The sequence below is a fragment of the Scatophagus argus genome, chromosome 9, assembly GCF_020382885.2.
Source record: "Scatophagus argus isolate fScaArg1 chromosome 9, fScaArg1.pri, whole genome shotgun sequence".
In the NCBI taxonomy this organism is placed as follows: domain Eukaryota; kingdom Metazoa; phylum Chordata; class Actinopteri; family Scatophagidae; genus Scatophagus; species Scatophagus argus.
Window position 1 is genome coordinate 23480838 of NC_058501.1, and position 18979 is coordinate 23499816.

Genomic DNA, 18979 nt, shown 5'->3' on the forward strand with positions numbered 1-18979 from the left:
TGAGCTCAGTTTAGGCCGTGGTGGAAGATGGTTTTAGATAATTTTATTATTCGATAAAAGCTGCAAAACCACAGTACAAGAAGAGCTCCATTAGTAACTAATTTATTCAAAATACTCTTGACTGCCAAAAGGGGAGACAAAGGCTCCACACTACAGGTTTAAAGCTCCTGTGTTCATTATTTCCATACCAACAATGAATCAAATTAAATATTGTTACCAGACTCTGCAATTCCCCTCAGTCCTGTGGAGCATTTTACCGTTTTAACTGAATATTTTGTTGTTGTTTTTTTGGTTCAGTCTGTTCACTCAGGCCATGATAAAACCGCTGTGAACTACCTGCCCAGCACCACAGAGCAGACAGACACCGAACGCTTCCAAACGCTCCACGGTGTTAACCAGATGGGGGCTCAGACACCGTGAGCCCCATCTGGTTAACACAGTGGAGCGTTTGGAAGCTAAAGAGTCAAAATATTTCCCTCAGGAGAGTGAACACTGGACGTAACACTCTTCAGGTGGACACAAACTTATAAATAAACTTATAAATAAAGGAATTCTGAAACTTGACTTTAACGCTAATGTTGCTGTGTGTCTGCTGAATGTGTAAATAGGCAACAGTTTGCTAAATACTTTTCCCTTAACAACTTCATGAGGTTGTATGTCGATACTGTACTTTACAGGGTGCTGCACAGCCCCCCAAGAGGCCATGTATGCTTTCATTTGGTCGAGGAGGAGCCAATTTTAAAAAATTTCACTTAAAAAGCCACCGACAGGCTGCTCGGTTCACTAATGAGATGTGCTTCCAATAAACGTCCAGTTTGCACACAGCCGAGAGTCCTACACAGCTCACCGTTTGATGTTCCAGTGTTGGTTCACAGCTCTTATTCTTCTGAAATAAACCAAACCAAAGAGAACAAACCACACAGTCGGTCAGAAACAAAAGCTGAGGGCCTGCACGAGTCCAATCAAACACTGTGTGCTGCTCACACCAAAAACACCTGAAGCTGATTGCACTGACCTCCTCAGGTGCATCCACCTGGTGGGTGGAGGTGGAGACAATAACAAGTGGAACATTCTCATCAGCTGCTCTTATGTTTTGTGTTTTATTTTACAGATGAATGTCAGATAAATGCAGTTGAGGATTTCCCTCTGAAAAGTAATGGAAGTATTAAGGAAAATAAAAATACTCAAGTCCCTCAAAGCTGCACAGTGCAGCACAGGCTCATTGCCTAGTGGCTCTAATGAAATCTGGAAACCACCACACAGCCTCAATGTCAGACCACATTTGCTCCCAAAAACCTTTTTTCTTCTTTACTCCAGCAGTTTGTGGGCAGGAGGTGAAATCAGTCGGTGTCCGTCAGGAAGTCCTGTCGTCTCTGCTTGTCCTCAAGCAACTTTGCTTTCAAGGTGTATTTCTTCCTTAACGATTTTCCTTTGTTTGCCAGCAGGTTTCACATTTCAGCACGAACTCCTCTGTGTGTTTGGGTCCTTTGTCCTCCCTGAAGCACTTTGTGGCCTGTCTGTTAAAAGCGCTTTATCGCTAAATCTGACTTGGCACGTCTCGTCAGGAGAGACTGCAGCCGATGAGACTCTCTCGACCTGCAGATAAAACATCCCTTAAGTGGTTTGTCTGGGCCGGTTCTGGACTCGTACCCCATTAGCATATTGTTAGCCATTTGCGAGATGGTCGCAGCGGTGGATGCACACTGCCGCTTTGCAGCCACTCACCACGCCATAAAGAACCACCTCTCACTCTGCTGCTGTGCTGGATGTCATCTCCGACATTGTAATGCTCGCCGGCTGTCCTCCGCCAGACGATTCAAATGACCGCTAAAAGCCAGAGGGAAGGAAAGAAGGGCCAAAATGCAAAATTGATGGAAGTGACATTAGATTCAGCTCATGCTCCTCACTGTGTAAATTATGCCCCAAAATGGACTCTCTGGCCCGACTGTTCGCTCCAATTTGTTAGGCCATACCTCATGGTGGCTTGTCTTGCCCTTCCCCTCTCCCTTTAATCCAATCAGAGCCACGCTGGATGTTATTTATTTGTTTATTTATTTATTTTCGAAGGATGTAACCGATTCTTATCAGGGCAGAAGTGGGGCCTTCTTCCTGGTGAAACGGTGACTAACGTCCAGCCATCGATCCGTCAGTTCGTCTGCGGTGGCGGGTGATGGTCCTGGTGATAGACTGTGTGTGTGACTGTGTGTGTGACTGTGTGTGCTTTGTGTACTGGAGTCAATAGTGCAGACGTGGGTGTGTTCAGGGACACATGAACTCTAACCACCGTTTTGAACTGACTTTATGTTTTACTTTTTGGTGTGGGATGGACATTTTTTGACCCACACAAACACCTTCATCAGGTGAAGCTGCTTGCCTCAGATGTTTATGCTCATATTCTTCTTTTATGGTCGTAAAAGCATCGGCAAAGTGCCTGAAATGTAAATGTCCAACATTTTAGTGTTTATGCATTTCAGTCTCGGGTCCATTAGTCCTACAGAACATTATGATATATGAGCCCAGGTTTGGCTTTAATAATTCAACAGCTGCTCAGAGTTGCTGAGTTGATGTTTTTGGTCCGATTTGTCTCATTTTATCTTTTGTGACAGGATCACATCTCTTATTTAACCTTCTCATACTGCTGACACAGCGCTGTGGTTTAACTGGCTGGGGTTGATCAACACGCTCACGGTGGCTTGATGATAAGACAGCTGAGGCTTGTTGCCTTGCAGATTACAATGAAAGGAAAAGGGTTGAAATGTGGGAAAGAACAGAGCTCACAGCGTGGTTTGATCCGGATAATTATTAATTGATCATTATTAATGTAATGATGGGTTGACACATAATACACATAAACACTGCAGCTGTGAGAAACACTGAAGATTAACGGGAGTCCTACTTAATATTATTGTTGTTGTTGTTTAGACTGACGGTGCGTCGGACGCCTTGTTATCCCTCCTAATGTAACAGGATAATCTGAACTGTGGTTGTCTTAGTGCAGTCTGGGTGCAGGTTGAACAGCTGACCACTAGGTGGAGCCGGAGGATACGTTTAAATCGTGATGAAGCTTCAGAGACAGAAGAACACTGTGGTGTTTGGGTCTTTGTTGTCTTTCTTGGTGACCAGCAACTGATTTCCCGGGATTTCTACTCTGTAAATATAAAATTTCACCCCACAAAACGAGAAGATGCAGAATTCCTCGATGACCTCATACATTCTTGTATGGGAATTTTTTCTATTGCTTGAAACCAAATCATAAACCTGAACTTTCAGGTGATAGAAAAACCTAAATACATATTCGTTTTTAAATGATTTCATGACTTAATTTATTTCTGACAACCTGTGATTTCATTGAGACAGAAAAGTGTACATAATGTGAAAAAAGTTCAGGTGGTGATATATATTTTTCAAGGTTTACAAATAACTATTTTTTAAATGTGGCATAGTACACATTATTTCCACAGAGCAAAATAAATATATTGCACTTAAAAATCATTAAAACACAATCTCGTTCGGTGTCGTATCATGGCATACAAAAAGAAAACAACAAAAAACAAAAAACATTTTTTAAAAAAGAGATTATTTTCAGTGTTAAGTCAGGACTGTGCGTATGGTTCGAACAGGGAGGGAAATGTTTTACATTTACACTGATGGAAATTAACATTCAGTTCAAACAAGCTCAGGCTGCACGTCAGCAAAGAGAAGAAGTCAGAGAACAACATTTTTTGACTTTCTTCAATAAACAGATGAGTTTAAATGAACTGCTTTGCACATTAATGAGATGCAGAGCATGAAAAGGGGACATTTCAGATTTCTGTCCATATTCCACTGCGACAGGCTTCAGATGATGTGAAGCCAAACTGGGACATTTAAAGTGTCCAGTATGTGTTCCAGCAACATGTTGGCCTCGTGTGTCGAAGCATCCAAACACTGAAAGGTTGTTTCACCGTGTGGTTCTTTGGATTTTGTGCATAAAATGTGACCTGCAGATAAAACCTCAACCCCCCCAAAAAACAATCTCCATCAGAAGCAGTCATTTTGTCAGTTACTGTGCCCTTAAGTCATATTTTCCTCGGTGGTAAAATTACCTTGAGGTGTTTTCTGTATATTTTCTGGCAATGAGCGTCTCTTTCCATAAACAAACAAACAAACAAACAAAGATGCAACTACTCGTCTTTGTTTTAAATTAAATGCAGAACATAAACATAATTGGCTGTCAAATTTTGTGATTTCGCGCTTTTCTTTGTGATATATGATAGTAAACTGAATATTTTATTTAGCTCTTGACATTTTCATTGACAAAATTACAGTCAGGAACAACAAGTGTTTGTTCCAGCTTGATGAAACAGTAAACTTCTCTCTGTTAGACAAAATATGCAATGGAGACACGGTTTCCCACCACCTTAACAGCAGGCACATCTGCAGGAAGCTAATGCTGCCTAAAGTCTCAGTGTCGCTCGGGTTTTCAGGACTCGGTCACAGACGACAGCTGGTTCCTGCGGACCTCCTGGACCGACACTGTATCTTCGTGGCTAAAACGTATTCCAGAAACAACAGCATGAACTGTCACTCCAGGACAGCACCATCTCACCTGTGCAGCCTGCACTCCTTCAGATTTGTCGGATAAATTACTGACTTCTCCACCAGTGAGCCGCCATCTTTATGCACCTGCTCTGCTGCCGAGTCGACTCCAGCAGCTTCCAGCTTCTTCCTCCCGGCGTGTTTTAAATGAGACAGCGGGGAGCCATTATTTCCAGGTGTGGACGCCCTGTCGACACGTGCCGACGCGGCCATGAATCAGCTGGGCAACACCTGCTGAAGACCCGCTGCTGAAAGGCTGCAGTCAACAGACTTGGTGGAAACAGATTTACGAGCGATGCGTTTATGTCCAGTTTCACACAGTGAACTAAAATACGACTAAAACTGATGACATGAACTCAACACGTGTTCTCCTTCAAACCCTCTCAGTTGAGGTTCGGTCACACCAGAAAGTAACACAGTGAAGTTCGTCCGCATGTCTTTAAGTTTGTCTTCAACTCTGGACTCAGAAATTCCAGAAAAGCCAGAAGTCCTACATGTGAACTCAAGTGAAAGGAAACATAAAGCATGTTGGTATCAGGGCAGCGGGTGGAATATTTAGAAAGGTTTCAGAGTATAAAAGTGCAGTAAAGTTCATGCCTCCTTCTTCCTCCAGTGTTTCGCCTGTGTTGACGAAGACTCCGCACTGCTGAAAGCTGAAGCGTCAGCTTGTCACAGTCCGCCATGTTTTCTGTTCACGTCACCTCAAACGCTTGCAGATCAGAAGTCGGAAATTTAAACTTGGGAAGTCTGACCTGTTGAGTGACTGACAGGTTCAGGGACTCGGGGACAACTCGCTCGCTGAAGGCTCGTTAATGCTCTACCAGCTGGCGAGTTCACTGCTAACATGCCGGTGCTATGGTCAGAGTTATAGTTAGTGTTTTCTCTAGATTGGACAGTTTACTCCCTTAACCGTCAGCCAGCAGCTCGTTAGCTATGTTGCTAATGCGGCAGTAATTTCATATTCAAAAGACATATTCTCAGCACCGTCTGTAATCCAGTTCTCCTTTGACAAGCGGGTTAGACTCTAATAAAGGAGGTTAAAAACAATGAAGTAACTTCCTCCATTTTGGATTTTCCTTTTCTTCAAATGTCAGCATTTGGAAAAGTTCACCGAAGTGTAGGATCAGACAAAATTTTGCCGTGAGGGAAACCAAAGATTCAACTGCAAATATTAACTGTTTTACACGCTGGTGTGACCGGACCTTTAAAGTAAAAAGCCTTCAGTCCTGTCGCAGGTCAGCCTCTGCCGCCCATGTTATTCCATACGCCATGTTTGTCTACTGCGGTCAGCATGCGTCCTATGATTTCTTTTTTTTGTTTGTTTTTTTTTTGGGTTTTTTTGCACTCTACAGTGAGACTTCTTCTATGAGTAAATGTTGCTTTCTCATCTTTGTACATCGTATTTTAACATTTGTTTTTGACATTATTTTCAACAAAGCGAGAAGTTTGAACTGTACATACGGTTGGCTTTATAGAAAATGGAGGACAGCTGACATGGCTGCTCTGCTGCAGCGTCAGATGAGTCTCTTCAAAAATCAGCATTACAGGCTGCACTGTTGAAGGCTCAAAGAGCAGGCAGCCATCTTTAAAGCCTCAGCGGAGACCCTGTAGCCAGTAGGAACTGCTGAAGGGAGGCAGGGTCTTTTAAATGTTGTTAAAATGAGTTTACCGTGAAGATTTCGGGATCCTCCTCCTTTTATTCATCTTGCATTAGGTTTTCTAGTTTGTATTGAGGTTGTAAGTGTCAATGTCAAATTACAGTGTCACCAAAGTGACCTGTTGATGTGTCTGCATGTCCTGTTGAGGCGCCACAGTCCTTCTTTTCTGGATCTTCTGGATCAGTACGCCACATCCTCTGCTCTGCAGGTGAACTATTTACAAAGACCAGGGGGGAAAGACACAAACGGGATGGTGGAGGAGTGGTGAGCCAAAGTGGAGAAATAACTGGTCACGCTGGACTGGGGATGAGCCTCAGAGCAAGGATCGGCCGTGTCCTCCCCAGGACGGAGTCATACAAAGGGCGTCATGACCGTGGAGGAGTGGCGGAGTCCCTGGATGGCGGCGTATGGCCCCTGCTGGAAATAATGGTGGTAGCGGGGCATGTGGAAGGAAGGGAAGGACGGCCCGCTGCCCTGCATGGTTCCCGCCAGAGCGGTGGGCGTCAGCGGCATGCCCAGCCGGCTGTAGGGGGGCAGGGAGCCCTGGATAGGGTGTGGCAGGGAGGCGGTGCTGGTGCCCATGGCCGACAGGGACTGCGGGTGCTGGAAGCCCGAGAAGCCCGAAGTGGTGGTGACCCAGGAGCTCAGGGAGAGGTTGTCCGAGGCGGTGAACGCGGAGCCTGCAGGAGACACGGGTAGAAGTAAACATGAGGGTGAGTCACAGCTGCCGCTACTCTTTATTTTTCTCGGTGTCAACAAATCCAAAGACGAAAAACAAACATCCTCTTCCTCTATGACAAAGAGCTCCATTGTTGTCCAAAATCACTGTAATTTACTTTGAGTCAGTCCCACCTTAACTATGCAGCCAGAAATTTTCTACAGCGCACCAAATGTGTATTAATCTGCAGTCAAAATTAGTTAAATTAATTAGCAAAAAAATGCAAGATTTACTTCTTTTACAGAATAACTCAGCCTTTTTCAGAAGGCCAAGGCTGGATTTACAGATTTATGTCTTCAATAGGGACCAACAGGCGTGGAACTGAGCACCAGCAAGTCAGATTGTTGGTTTTGGTCTGCCATGACGCTCACCTCTGGCGTGTGCAGCGTGTCCGTCCTCGCTCAGGTTCTCCTCGTCGCCGGCGTAGGTTCTGATCGGCGAGCGGGCGTACGAGTGCTTGTGGATCAGATTCTCAACACTTTCCCTGCAGCAAAAGCCGAAGAGAGAACCCCGACATAAATCTCTTTGTTTTACTTTAGATATTTATTTTGTAGAGGTGCACCCCAACATCAAAACTGTTTCGGGTTTGCCTTCTTAAACTGTGGAAAATGTTAATGCGCCCACATTTACTTTAGGCTTCATTTTTATTTATTTGAGACCAAAACAAACAGAAAAAACTTATATATATATTTATATAACAATAAAAGTAAATAAAAAGGTTTTCTTGTGATGTCAAAATCTGTGGCCTGTCAAATTCAAGTTCAAGAACGTTCTGGCCAGGACACACAGCAGAGACTGCTGATCATATAACAGACAGATCACAAACATACAACGTGACACGTGATGTATTTTCACAGCCGGTGGACCAATGTGACTCCCTCTTTGTTTTTTAAAAATCTATACGCTTTCATCGATAATTTAAACATATCTGAAATTTTTCAAAACATGTTTAAAATATTTAAAATGTTGTTGTCCTACAGGTGTACCTGCATGGGGCCTCACCTGTTAATAACTGACCAACAGTTCAAACTTGTGTCACGTTTTCAGAGACAAAATCTGATGGGTCACACATTTCAGTGAAACAGCAGGAGTTTGTTCTTGTTTGCATAAATCTTTGCGTTCATGTAATATTTTTGTTACATATCTGAAAATGTGTCTTCACTCTGTGTAGTTGTCCTCATGTTTGTGTGTAGTGTGTACACACGTGTGTGTGTGTGTGTGTGCTTGTTTCTGTGAGTATGTTCACTATCCCACAAAGTGCATTAGCTCATTTGAGTCTTGTCAGATAGCACTTTTCAAACACAGTGACACAAATTGTTGGGGGAGGTATTCAGATTGTGTGTGTGTGTGTGTGAGTGTGTGTGAGTGGACAGGCAAGTGGTCTGCGTCATGAGAGCCATGCGTCCACATTAGCAGCCGCCGCCCCCCCCGCAGCCTCCAATTAGGTTAGGAAAGTGCAATATCTGTCAGCAGAGGAGTACAAATGTGTGTGTTTTTATCAGCACTGGGCCCCTCCGGCACAGAGGCCATGGCGAACTCCCACAATGCACGGCAGGGCAGGAGGGAGGCGAGGGGGAGGGCGGGGCATGCTGGTTTCAATCAGTCACTGCAGCCAATTGAATTACAGTGTGTTTTAGTGCAGTGGCCGACTCCAGACTAATGTGATTTCTGCAGCTCCCCGAAGATCAATTGATCAGGTCTAATTCACAGCCCTCAAAAAGAGAGAGACAGAGGAGGGAGGAGGAGGAGGGGGAGGAGGGGGAGGAGGGGGGAGGAGGAGGAGGAGGAGGAGGGAGGAGGAGGAGGAGGAGGAGGAGGGTGTCTGGCTGTTTTTCAGCCATCTCTGGTTTGGGATGTTTGATTGAGGGAAATGGGAAGATGGTTTGATTTTGTCAGCTGATTTTGGCCGTAGTGCCGGAATCAGGAATTACGAGAAGTGTGTGTTTTGGCAGCATCCATAAAAATCCTTCGGATGGTCTGTGTGTGTGTGTGTGTGTGTGTGTGTGAGGCATCTGTCTCATGCACAGCATGGTACAATACATAAAACAGTGAGCATCTAATGTAATCAAGAATAAAACTACAGCGAACGGGAAAAAGAAAGAAAGAAGCAAAGACAGTCAGACGGAAAGAAAACCAAAAGAAAACACAAGGAAAGGATGAAAAGAATCTCGATATACAAAAATATACAAAAATAGTTGGGAAAAAAGGAAGGAAAAATAAGATGGAAAATGAATTAAAGAAAAAGACAACAATGCAGGACGGAAAGACAGAAGGACGAGACTGAATGAAGGAATGACGAGGAAGAACAGAGTTTGAGAGAGATGACAGTGAAAAACAGAAAGAAGACAAGACAGAAGGATGGAAAGAAGGAGTGCAGAACAAAGAAGGGAAGACAAGAAACAAAACAACAGAAAGACAGAAAGAGGGGGAAGCAAAGAAAGACTGAATACAAGAGAAGACAAGTAAAGCAACGTAAGAGAGACGAGAGACAAGACGGAAAGAACGAGAGAAAAAAAAACAAGAAGGCTAATGAGGAGGAAATTAAGTGGGAAGACTGGAAGGCAAAAACGAGAAAAATAAGAGAAGTTAGAAGATAAGATAGATAAAAAGAAAAGATGGAAAGACATGAAGAAAGACTGAAGAAAATACTCAGAAGAAAAGAAAGAAAAAGAAAAATTCAACAAAAGGACAGAAACAAAGACGTCAGAGGACTGCACAGCAGGATGTCTCACACACACACACACACTCGTGTTTCTTATCGATGGTAAACAAACAGTGCAGGACCCAGAATCCCCTGTACCTCTCCATGTCTGTCAGCCGCGACGAGTCCCGGAAGCCTTTGGCGAACGGGTTGCTGTCGATCTTCAGTTTGGTGATCTGTGAACCACAGCAGGAGTGAAGAGTCAAAACGCTTCTGCTTTTCATCGACAGCCAATCGTCCACGAAAGAGCTCGAGCTTTAAAACTGGTCATATTTATGTCCTGATAAAGTTTTTATCGGCCCTGATCTGATCCGTTTTTTATACAAATTTTTGTTTTGTTTTGCTTTTGTTTCAGGCACAGGCAAACAACTGCTGTACACCTTATTTTTCACAAGCTACACGATCCAATTACTGAAGGTCGTCATTCTGGTTTGTTAAGTTTTATATGCTTAAATTATTGATGTATGAATCTTGAAACTGACAACCAAGGAAGCCAATAAGATCCCACCACTGTAATATTCTTAAGAAAATTAAATATGTTTTGATCATCTTATTAAATCTGGTGATAATAAAGTCACCCATGAATGACTAAATAACCAGGCTCCTAAGGTGCTCAGTGAGATGGAGGAACCTCTCCGGGTTTCGAGCTTTTCTACACGAAAGCCAACTGGACAAACTCAAATCTGCCGATGAAGACATCAGTCACTCACCAGCTGGTTCTGATAGGCCGTGACGGCGGTGAAGACGGTCTCGATGAAGACGAAGGTGCGGAACTCCTCGGACTTGAGGTTGAGCAGCGAGGCGGTGTGGTCCTTCTTCTTGATGATGTGGACCCGCGGCTGGTACTTGTGCATGGAGTTCAGGATGATCTGCAGAGCCAGAATCAGTGACAGTCGATGACACACAGTGTGAATACATCAAGGCCACGTCTGCTCTGCTGGAATGATATTCACAGACGCAGACTCAAGTGGGCACCAAACAAGTGTGTGTTGATGCACACGGCTTCATCTCATTTGTTTTAAGTTTCATCTAATCTGCGAGAATTCTCAGAGTAAAATCAACTGTGCTATATTTTTCCTTTTAGTAGATTTAAATAAAAGCACAGGATGCTGTGTTGGTGTGTGAGCCAAAATAATTTGAATGGCAACCTCATGTGCTGATGAAGACCACGGATACGACAGAAAAGCTCCAGAACAGCTACTGAATGGACCTTGATTTAAGATGCTTTCTCAGTTTGCTTAGAAACCTTTTAAAAAGCTGCTCCAGGACTTTTTTCTATTCCTGATATTTTCTATTTAACAAATACATTAAAATCTCGTCAATGAGTAAGCAAGTAAACAAAATACAATCAGAAAATAAAAAGAAACAAACACACAATTAAATACTGAGCGAAGTCTGCAACAGACGTGTGGAAACATTTGTGAAATGTAAAATCTAAGGGCTTTTGCACTGAGTGTGGCCTCACTGTGGCCTCAGGATGCACCGCGTACATTACTCTTATTTCTGCTAACGGGGTTGATTATTTTAACTGACAATTTAAAAAAGTTCTCTTTTCTTTGTGTGAATAATAAGGCAGTATTAAGGAGCGCGTCTCTCCTTCGTCTTCATCAAATGTCCACACGATGGTATCATACATGTTAGGATTTATGGGAGTATTTATTTTGGATACAGTAATACTTTACTTTGTTTTATTTACGTTACTTCTGTTTTAAAATGTGCAGCTATAGAGAACAAATTTATTGCATTTCAATTATTCATTCGTTCATTTATTTAGTACATTCGTATATAAATTATGATTATTAAGTTACTGACTAAGGGAAACAAAGATAATGTTTAATATGATCAGCATGTTGTTGTTGTGCCACAGGATTCATTTTTCCTAATTTTATGGCTGCAACAGCAATGAATGTTAATCAAAAACACAACATAACATAACAAAAAAAAAAACTTATTTCTGCATTTCATTTACATTAAAATATTTGTGAAAATATAGTTTTGAAAAAAAAAGAAAAAATTTCTTCTGAGGGAAAAAAATGCTTTTATAATTTTTTTTTTTTTAAATCTCATCAAATATTGTTTAAAAACATAACCAAAACTGTCTCCAGGTTTAGAAATTACTTTAAACACTACAGATTGATTACTATCAATACGTAAAAAAATAAGTAAATCCAGATTGTAAAACGTATGAAAGCAGAAGTTAAATACTCCTAATGTACTCCTACTGTGGCTTCTGTTTGTTTTGGTTACTTCCATGTAAACAGAGTTAGGAAACTATTTATGGACTGATAAAAACAAGTGTAACACACACACACACACACACACACACACACACACACACCCTTCCAGATAATAATTATCTTGCTTCCCAGACTGAGCCTCGCTGTTGGCTAACAAACGGATAAACGTTGAATGTCTTTTGGGTTGTGAAATGTTTTTGAATTACCTGCTTGTGCTTGCATGAAGCCCGCATTGAGAGGAGGATTAAAAGAGCAATTTGCTCTTGTCAGGCGAGTAATTTCAGTGTCACTTAACGGAGACTTTTCACCAGAGGACAAAGTCTACGCAGATTTAACGTGTGGCTAATCACGTGAGATGCGGTAACGCAACAGTAAAGCGTCCGTAAACGCCGCGGTGAGGTGGGTCGACACCTGGCCAGGTTTTCTTTTTCATGTTCTCGTGACAGACGACAAAGGACGTAACAAAGGCTCACATGTCCGTGTTGGTCCAGCTCGTTGTTGGTCAGTTTGACTTTCTCAAAGGAAACCATTTGCTTCATCAGCTGCTCGCCGGTGAACGGTGAGTCCGGGTGGACGTACAGCCTGCGGGAGGAGAAGAAGAAGAAGAACAGCGCGTCACATTCTCGGCTGTGATTGGCTGAGATGCGTTCGAACCCAACTTTCGACACCCAATCGACGCACAGCTGTGGACGTCGCTAGCTTGAGAATTACGAGTCGCTTAGCAACCGCGTTCTACCGCCCAGTAAAACCGAGAAAAGGCTTTTCAGGGCGTTTTCAGGAGGCCTTTTCGAACGAGAGACGATACAAGAGCAAGAAAACATCGAGATAAAAATGTATTTCCTGACTAACAGACTGCATTCACACAATAATCAGGCTATATCTTCATCGTTCAACCAGAAACTTTAGCCTAAATACCATTTACGCCTACATATTGTTATTGTTCCGCTTTCTCCCAAGAAATTTGTTCTATTTAATTAGACTTCTTGGATGCATATGGCTCAGACAGGACTTTCGAAAAACTGAGGTCATGAGTCCAAGTCCCCTAACTTAGCCGAATCCAATCCATACATAAAAAGGGGGTCTCAGGACAACCGTTCGTTTGTCAGTTCGTTATTAACAGCAGCTCCTGAGACAACGTAATCTAACCGATAAGGAGAGTGTCTGTCAGGCAGCACCGACAAGACTCGGCCTACTGTAGGACCTCACACAACCGGAGCTCTCGGTTAAATGGACAAATAGTCCACGTAAATGCAGAATGTGGGCTCTTATTCGCCATCGTCTGGATTTTGATTTTGAGCTTTCAGAATTATTTCACATTTGTTTTGTTTCTTGCCCTTTGGGCGGTGTCACCTGTAAGCCCAGAATTTGGGATTAATTATTAAGGCTGCAACGTTTCATGGTCTTTCACTGACGATTTATGGAGTGTGTTGCGTTCAGGTGCGCTCAGAGACGTGAACAGAGTGAGTCTGTGTACCTGGCGGGCAGAGGGGGGTCGGCCTTGCCGGCCACCAGCCAGGAGGAGCGGTGGTAGGCGTACCGGTACCGCTTGTTGTCTACGGGGACGATGTCCATCAACACGATGTACTTGGAGTCCTGGTCCACTCCGGAGAAAGAGACCCGGATGGTGGGAAACATCCTCCTGGTGGAGAAGCGACACGTTATTTCAATATTACGGACATTAAAATAAAATAAAGACAATCGACCATTTTTCTTTCAGGTGATGATCAAATGTGTTTGTAGTTTTGGAATCAAATCAAATCCTTAAAGGCTGCCGTAGCGGTGGGCCTGTGTGCGAAAATCAATAAGCTAATTTTGAGAATATATTTATGTATGGCTGCACAACACGCTCTGTTTTATCTACAAAAAGAATCCCTGAGGTCACGTGACGTCCTCTCAGACACACCTGTCAAGGCAAAGTGTTTATTGTCATATGCACAGGAAGAAACACGTTTCCCTGTACGATGAAACTCTACACTGAGGAAAGAAATAACAATAAAACAGTAAAAAAAACAACAACAATTCTAAAGGTCTAAAAATATAAAAACCTCTAACCAGCTACCAGTAAACTACGCTGTGACTGTGCAGTAACACCGGCTGTGTGTGCAGTCTGACCAGACACCAGCTGCACAGTCTGCGCTCTTCAGTCCACTTACTGACTGCTTTCTATTTTATGTCCTAAATGTTACTTCAAAGTCTCACGGGTATAAAATTCTCCCTCTTACGCTTTTTATTTTATTTTCAGTTTGTCGGTTAAACTTAGACAGATTAAAAAGGTGTAAAAGCCACGCATCATTTGCATGTTTTGTTGTTGTTGTTTTTAGCTGTAATTTGCAAAAACCGTCCAGGCTGATAAAACTGCTCATGTGCTCTGGTGGCTCCGCTGCTTTTACGTTCACACGAGTTGGCCACGTCGTACTGAAATGAAATGTCATCGAAGTACTCACAGCACTCTGGAATACTTACAAATACTACATATTCATCCAGCCTTGGCTACACGCTTTCGGGAATTATTTAGATTTATTTGTAGATGACGTATTTATTTTAAAACTGTTTTCTCTTCCTCTTTCTGTCAGTATAAAACATCACATTATGGTGTCAGTCTGAGGAAAAACCCACAAGGGTTTTTTTTTTTTTTTTTTTTTACTTTTAAAGGTATTAAAATGTCACACAGGACGCCAACAAACACGATCCACACTGAGAGCCTGAACACCACAGCAGGACGACAAATGTCTTCCTTTTAATGCGTTTATTTACACACATTTTAACGAAAAAATCAGCTACAAACACGTGCGTGTTATTGTAGAAGAATATTACAAGATCTATGGCACCCTTACATTATGATCCAATAATCCCATCTATCTCAGCAGTGAATTATATATTTATTATTATTATTATTATTATTATTATTATTACGGAGTGTGATTCCCGTTTTTTAAGTCACCTTGGGACCGTACAACAAAATAAAAAGGGAGATGATGAGCAAAATAAAGACAGTGGACTCTTCACCTTCCCGACTTGGTGATGATCATCTCGGTGCCGAGCTCGTGAAACTTGTCCCAAAGCTCTTTGGTCTCCAGACTGCACGAGATCTTGGCCATCTCCTCGCTGGGGATGCCGGGATTGGTGGGGATGAGCGGCTCCGTGCACACCCCGGGCGCGCTCCCGCTGAAGTCCCCGTGGCCGTCCAGGGAGGACAGGTCGGCCAGGGGCTGCTGGTTGCAGGACGACTTCTCCACAAACTGTTCTGGGTTTGACGGAGAAACAAACACAGCGTGAGGAAACACAAAGAGAAATTTCACTGTTAGTTTACAAGGCTGGACATTTTTATATTTCTTTTTATTCTGTCAGTTAAAAGTCTTCAGGATAGACTCACAATTTGGCTCGATATTTTGCATTTGGTTTTTTCAAATTTATAAAATCTTTTAAAGAAAAAGAAGCACGTTTTACAATTTCGCTCGAATTCTAAAAATAAAAACAAATTAAGGAGACTATTTCGTTTTAATTTTTCCTTCTAAACTAAACTGGTCGCAGGAAACCAGGCTGAGTGTGTTTGTGTTGCTTCAAATGCCACCTAAGTTCATTAAAAGGCAGGAAATAATAATAATAATAATAAAAACATTCAGATTGATATTGACAGAAATGAAATCGAGTTTTACCGTTTAGTTTCTGTCAAAGTTTGATGATCCACTTTGTAAAACTGTCATCAGAGTGTCAGCCAAGTCACCTTCCCTCCCTTTCCGACTACCACACGTTTCTACTCCGTGTTTTCAATCACAGTTAACAGCTTAAAAAATAATAAAACACACCGGAACTATTTACATGTTGTTGTGAAATTATTGTCACCGTATGTCCAAATTTATTTACTTGTAGCCTAAACATTATATTATATTATATGTGTATATATATGTATATATGTGTGTGTATATATATTATTATATATATATATTACTTCAACGCATATCCCATCCTAATGATTTTATTTCCCTTTTTTGTCTTCCTCAGGTTTTCTATGCTTTCTTCTCTGCAGCCACAGTCGGTCCTGCCTGCGCCTCCCTTAAATCTTTCTTTAATTCTCGAGTTGAACTGCTGCAGTCTTTGCACCAATCCGACTGAACTGACCTCCAATAAGTTCCCATTTTTATGAATTTCCCAGTCGGGCCCTGTTCCATCCTTACCGAGAGGCTTGATGGTGTTCTCTTCCGTCTCTTTGTCCTTACTGGGTTTCCCACTGGACATCAGCGCGGCTATGGAGAAGGCGTTTGCCCGGGATGAGAGCTGCGGTTTCGGGGACGACGTGTACTCCATGTCGGCGAAAAGGCTCGGACCAAAATATTCCCCTTTAAGTAAAGCAAAAGGAAAAAGAAAAGGAAAAGGAAACTTCCCCAGAGAGGTTCAACTCCGCCTGTTTTGGGCTCCCAGCGGAGGAAAAGGAAAACGCACAGTTTGTCCTGGACTTGGCTCTTTGCGCACAGTCGCCACTTTGGATCCGCTTGTCACTGCCGAGCTGCGCGTCTTGTTGGACGCATGTTGGAGGAAGCGGGACGACTGAGTCCACTGACTGGTGCGCGTCCTGCTGTGCCAGATCTGAGGCCGACTGCTCTTTGGGAAGCTTCAGTCCGATTCACTCTCCCCTTATAATTCCGGCCTGCCCTCCAATCACTGCCTCTGCCTCCACGTCACACTCCCGCCGTCCCACAGCAGCTCTGATACCGAGCAGCCAATTAAAAAACCTGGAGCTGTCAGGGTTCCTCTCATGCCGAGGAGCCCGGAGAGAGCGTGCGTGTTTAAAGAGGAATAACGTGAGGCTTCATTCTGTCCGTGCTGGGGTGATGACAGTGGGAAATCACCAGCATGTGGTCCGAAGACGTAATTCTTTACTCCCTGTGCACGATATTAAGGAGGGAACCGGAAAAGTTAAAGTCACTTTGTTTATGTAGCCCTCTCGTGGACCCCTGGAGAGCCTCCAGACCACATGTTGGGAATCACAATCCCAGAATGTCAGCAGCTGAGCCGTTTGCCCAAGATGGTGCTGTTTGATAATTAATGGCAGCAGGAAGGTGACGATGACAGCTTCACACACTCACTCATTTGTCTGCATTTTATAAAAGTCCCACATAGACAAAGATTCAATATCACCAAACCACAAACCTGCCAGTGCCATCAAATAACGTGCGAGAAATTCAGAGCTGCTGGAGACACCAAACTTTAACTTCTGCAGCTGCGATAAACATTTTAAGCCAACATGTGACTCAAACTCAAAAGAAACCAACCCTTAAATGGACAGAAATTATCCTGAGAATTTTAGGCGTCTAATCACGGAGAGAAACCTGTGACCAGTCTCGCTTTCCGTCGTTGCGTTACGCGTGGATGAAATTACAATGAAAACAAATTATTCTCTTTTTTTGTGCTGTGACCCCCTCTCAAGGACCCCTGGGGCCCCCGGACCACACTTTGACAACCTGTGGCCAGCACACATCAGGTTTAAATTCGGGCTTGGGTACTTGAATCCATCAGATGGCAGAAGCAACAGAATGTGTTCGGATGAGCTGAAGTGTTACAGTTCGGGTTCCGCGTTGGCCTCGGCCTTCAGCTCACAGTGTAAACTGATGGCCCCGCAGCCTCTCATTCATAATGTTTGATGTGATGCCACTTCAGTCTGTCTCCTGCGTGTCTGTCTGTCCTCTGCACTGAATGAGTCCAGTGAGAAGTGGACCTGTTGGACAGGCAGGATGAGGACAAGATGGCGGGAAGCAGACGGGCTCATATCCTCCTGAGAACTGAAGAAAAAAAGTGTCTTACAATTTCTTTTTTTGTGTGATTTCCTATCTATTTGGGCCTAAAAAAACACCATACCATTTTAATTTTTTTGAATATATTTATAATTTTAATTTCACATCATGTCCACTGTGGAGTACAACAGGACGATTTCCATGTGAAAACAGAACTGAATTCAGAAAATAAAAAAATTAACAAATTATGTCTTTAGAGTGATATTAACCCAAGAACACATTTAATTTGATCCAAAAAAAAAAAAAATCAAATTCTCTATCACTTTTCTGTTTCTTGTTGCTTACGAGGACAAAAAACATATATTTAGTTTAACAGTGAACTATAGAATAAAACATAGATCATAAGCAGTTCTGCATTTCATTTTCCAAATATTTTGACTCTGGGATAGCCAAGGCAGGCCATGTGTACTGATATGCCAAAGAAAATCTTGATTTCTTGGGCAGTAGTATTCATTGACTGTTGTCTTTGATTTGTAAAAGCTGCCAGATCTTCAAAGATGTTGTCATCAATGTACTGTGAAAAGTACTGGATTGGACTCCAGTATTCACGGATTTTAGGGTCATCTTGATAGGCAGGAAGCCCAGGTAGCACAGGTGTGAATCTATTATGATGGATGGAAGAAAAACACAAATAAATTTAAGTTAATAAAAGGAACAGTTAATTTTTTACACATCAATTTGCATTAATGCAGTAATTTCATTGTCATGGATGTAATATTACTCCCTATTGACCAAAATCATAAGCATTTTTAGGCAACTTGCATATAGTATGTTACATAGAGTACAAATATTACAAAACTCTAAAAATGACAATAAGATTGAATACAATAGCCTGAAACTGAAACAACTTTGCTGGTCTCTCTCTGACTCTGACTCTGACTCTGACTCTGACTCTGACTCTGTCTCATCAGATTCTCCTGCATTTTCTTCCTCTCCCTCTTCATCACCATCTTCCCCTATCATAGGCTGATACTCATCTTCATCCTTTTCCTCATCTGGCAGCTTCAAATCTGAATCTCCCTCTATTATCCAGTATAGAATTCTCTCTGCTTTATTTTTTCTCCTACAACAATGTGTAGTCATTAAATACATTAAAATGATCCCGCTGTCCACTACAATTGACATTCATTAAATGACTGTTATTTCAAAACAGAAATAATAAAACTGTTTTCAGATGTAAAAATATTGTTACTGACATGTTAATAAACAAGAATATATATAATTATCATGGAAAAAATAGCAACAGATAAAGAATATTTAACTTACCTCTCCTCTTTCCATAAAATGTGGCTGTTGGT

General features: G+C 42.4%; 1 protein-coding gene across 2 annotated transcripts; it reads right to left on the minus strand.

Annotated features, from left to right (window-relative positions):
- Positions 1–6267: 6267 nt before the first annotated feature.
- tbx20 (T-box transcription factor 20) lies at positions 6268–16364 on the minus strand. 2 transcript variants are annotated; one of them, XM_046400328.1, is made up of 8 exons: positions 16068–16364; positions 14899–15136; positions 13367–13531; positions 12366–12474; positions 10366–10524; positions 9755–9831; positions 7326–7438; positions 6268–6916 (listed from the first exon to the last, which is right to left on the minus strand). In XM_046400328.1, the coding sequence occupies exons 1-8, from the start codon at positions 16195–16197 to the stop codon at positions 6588–6590; spliced, it is 1320 nt and encodes a 439-aa protein (XP_046256284.1). In that variant the 5' UTR covers positions 16198–16364; the 3' UTR covers positions 6268–6587. The 2 variants fall into 2 exon arrangements, with proteins under 2 accessions (XP_046256284.1, XP_046256283.1); XM_046400327.1 differs by having other exon boundaries at positions 7326–7441.
- Positions 16365–18979: the final 2615 nt, after the last annotated feature.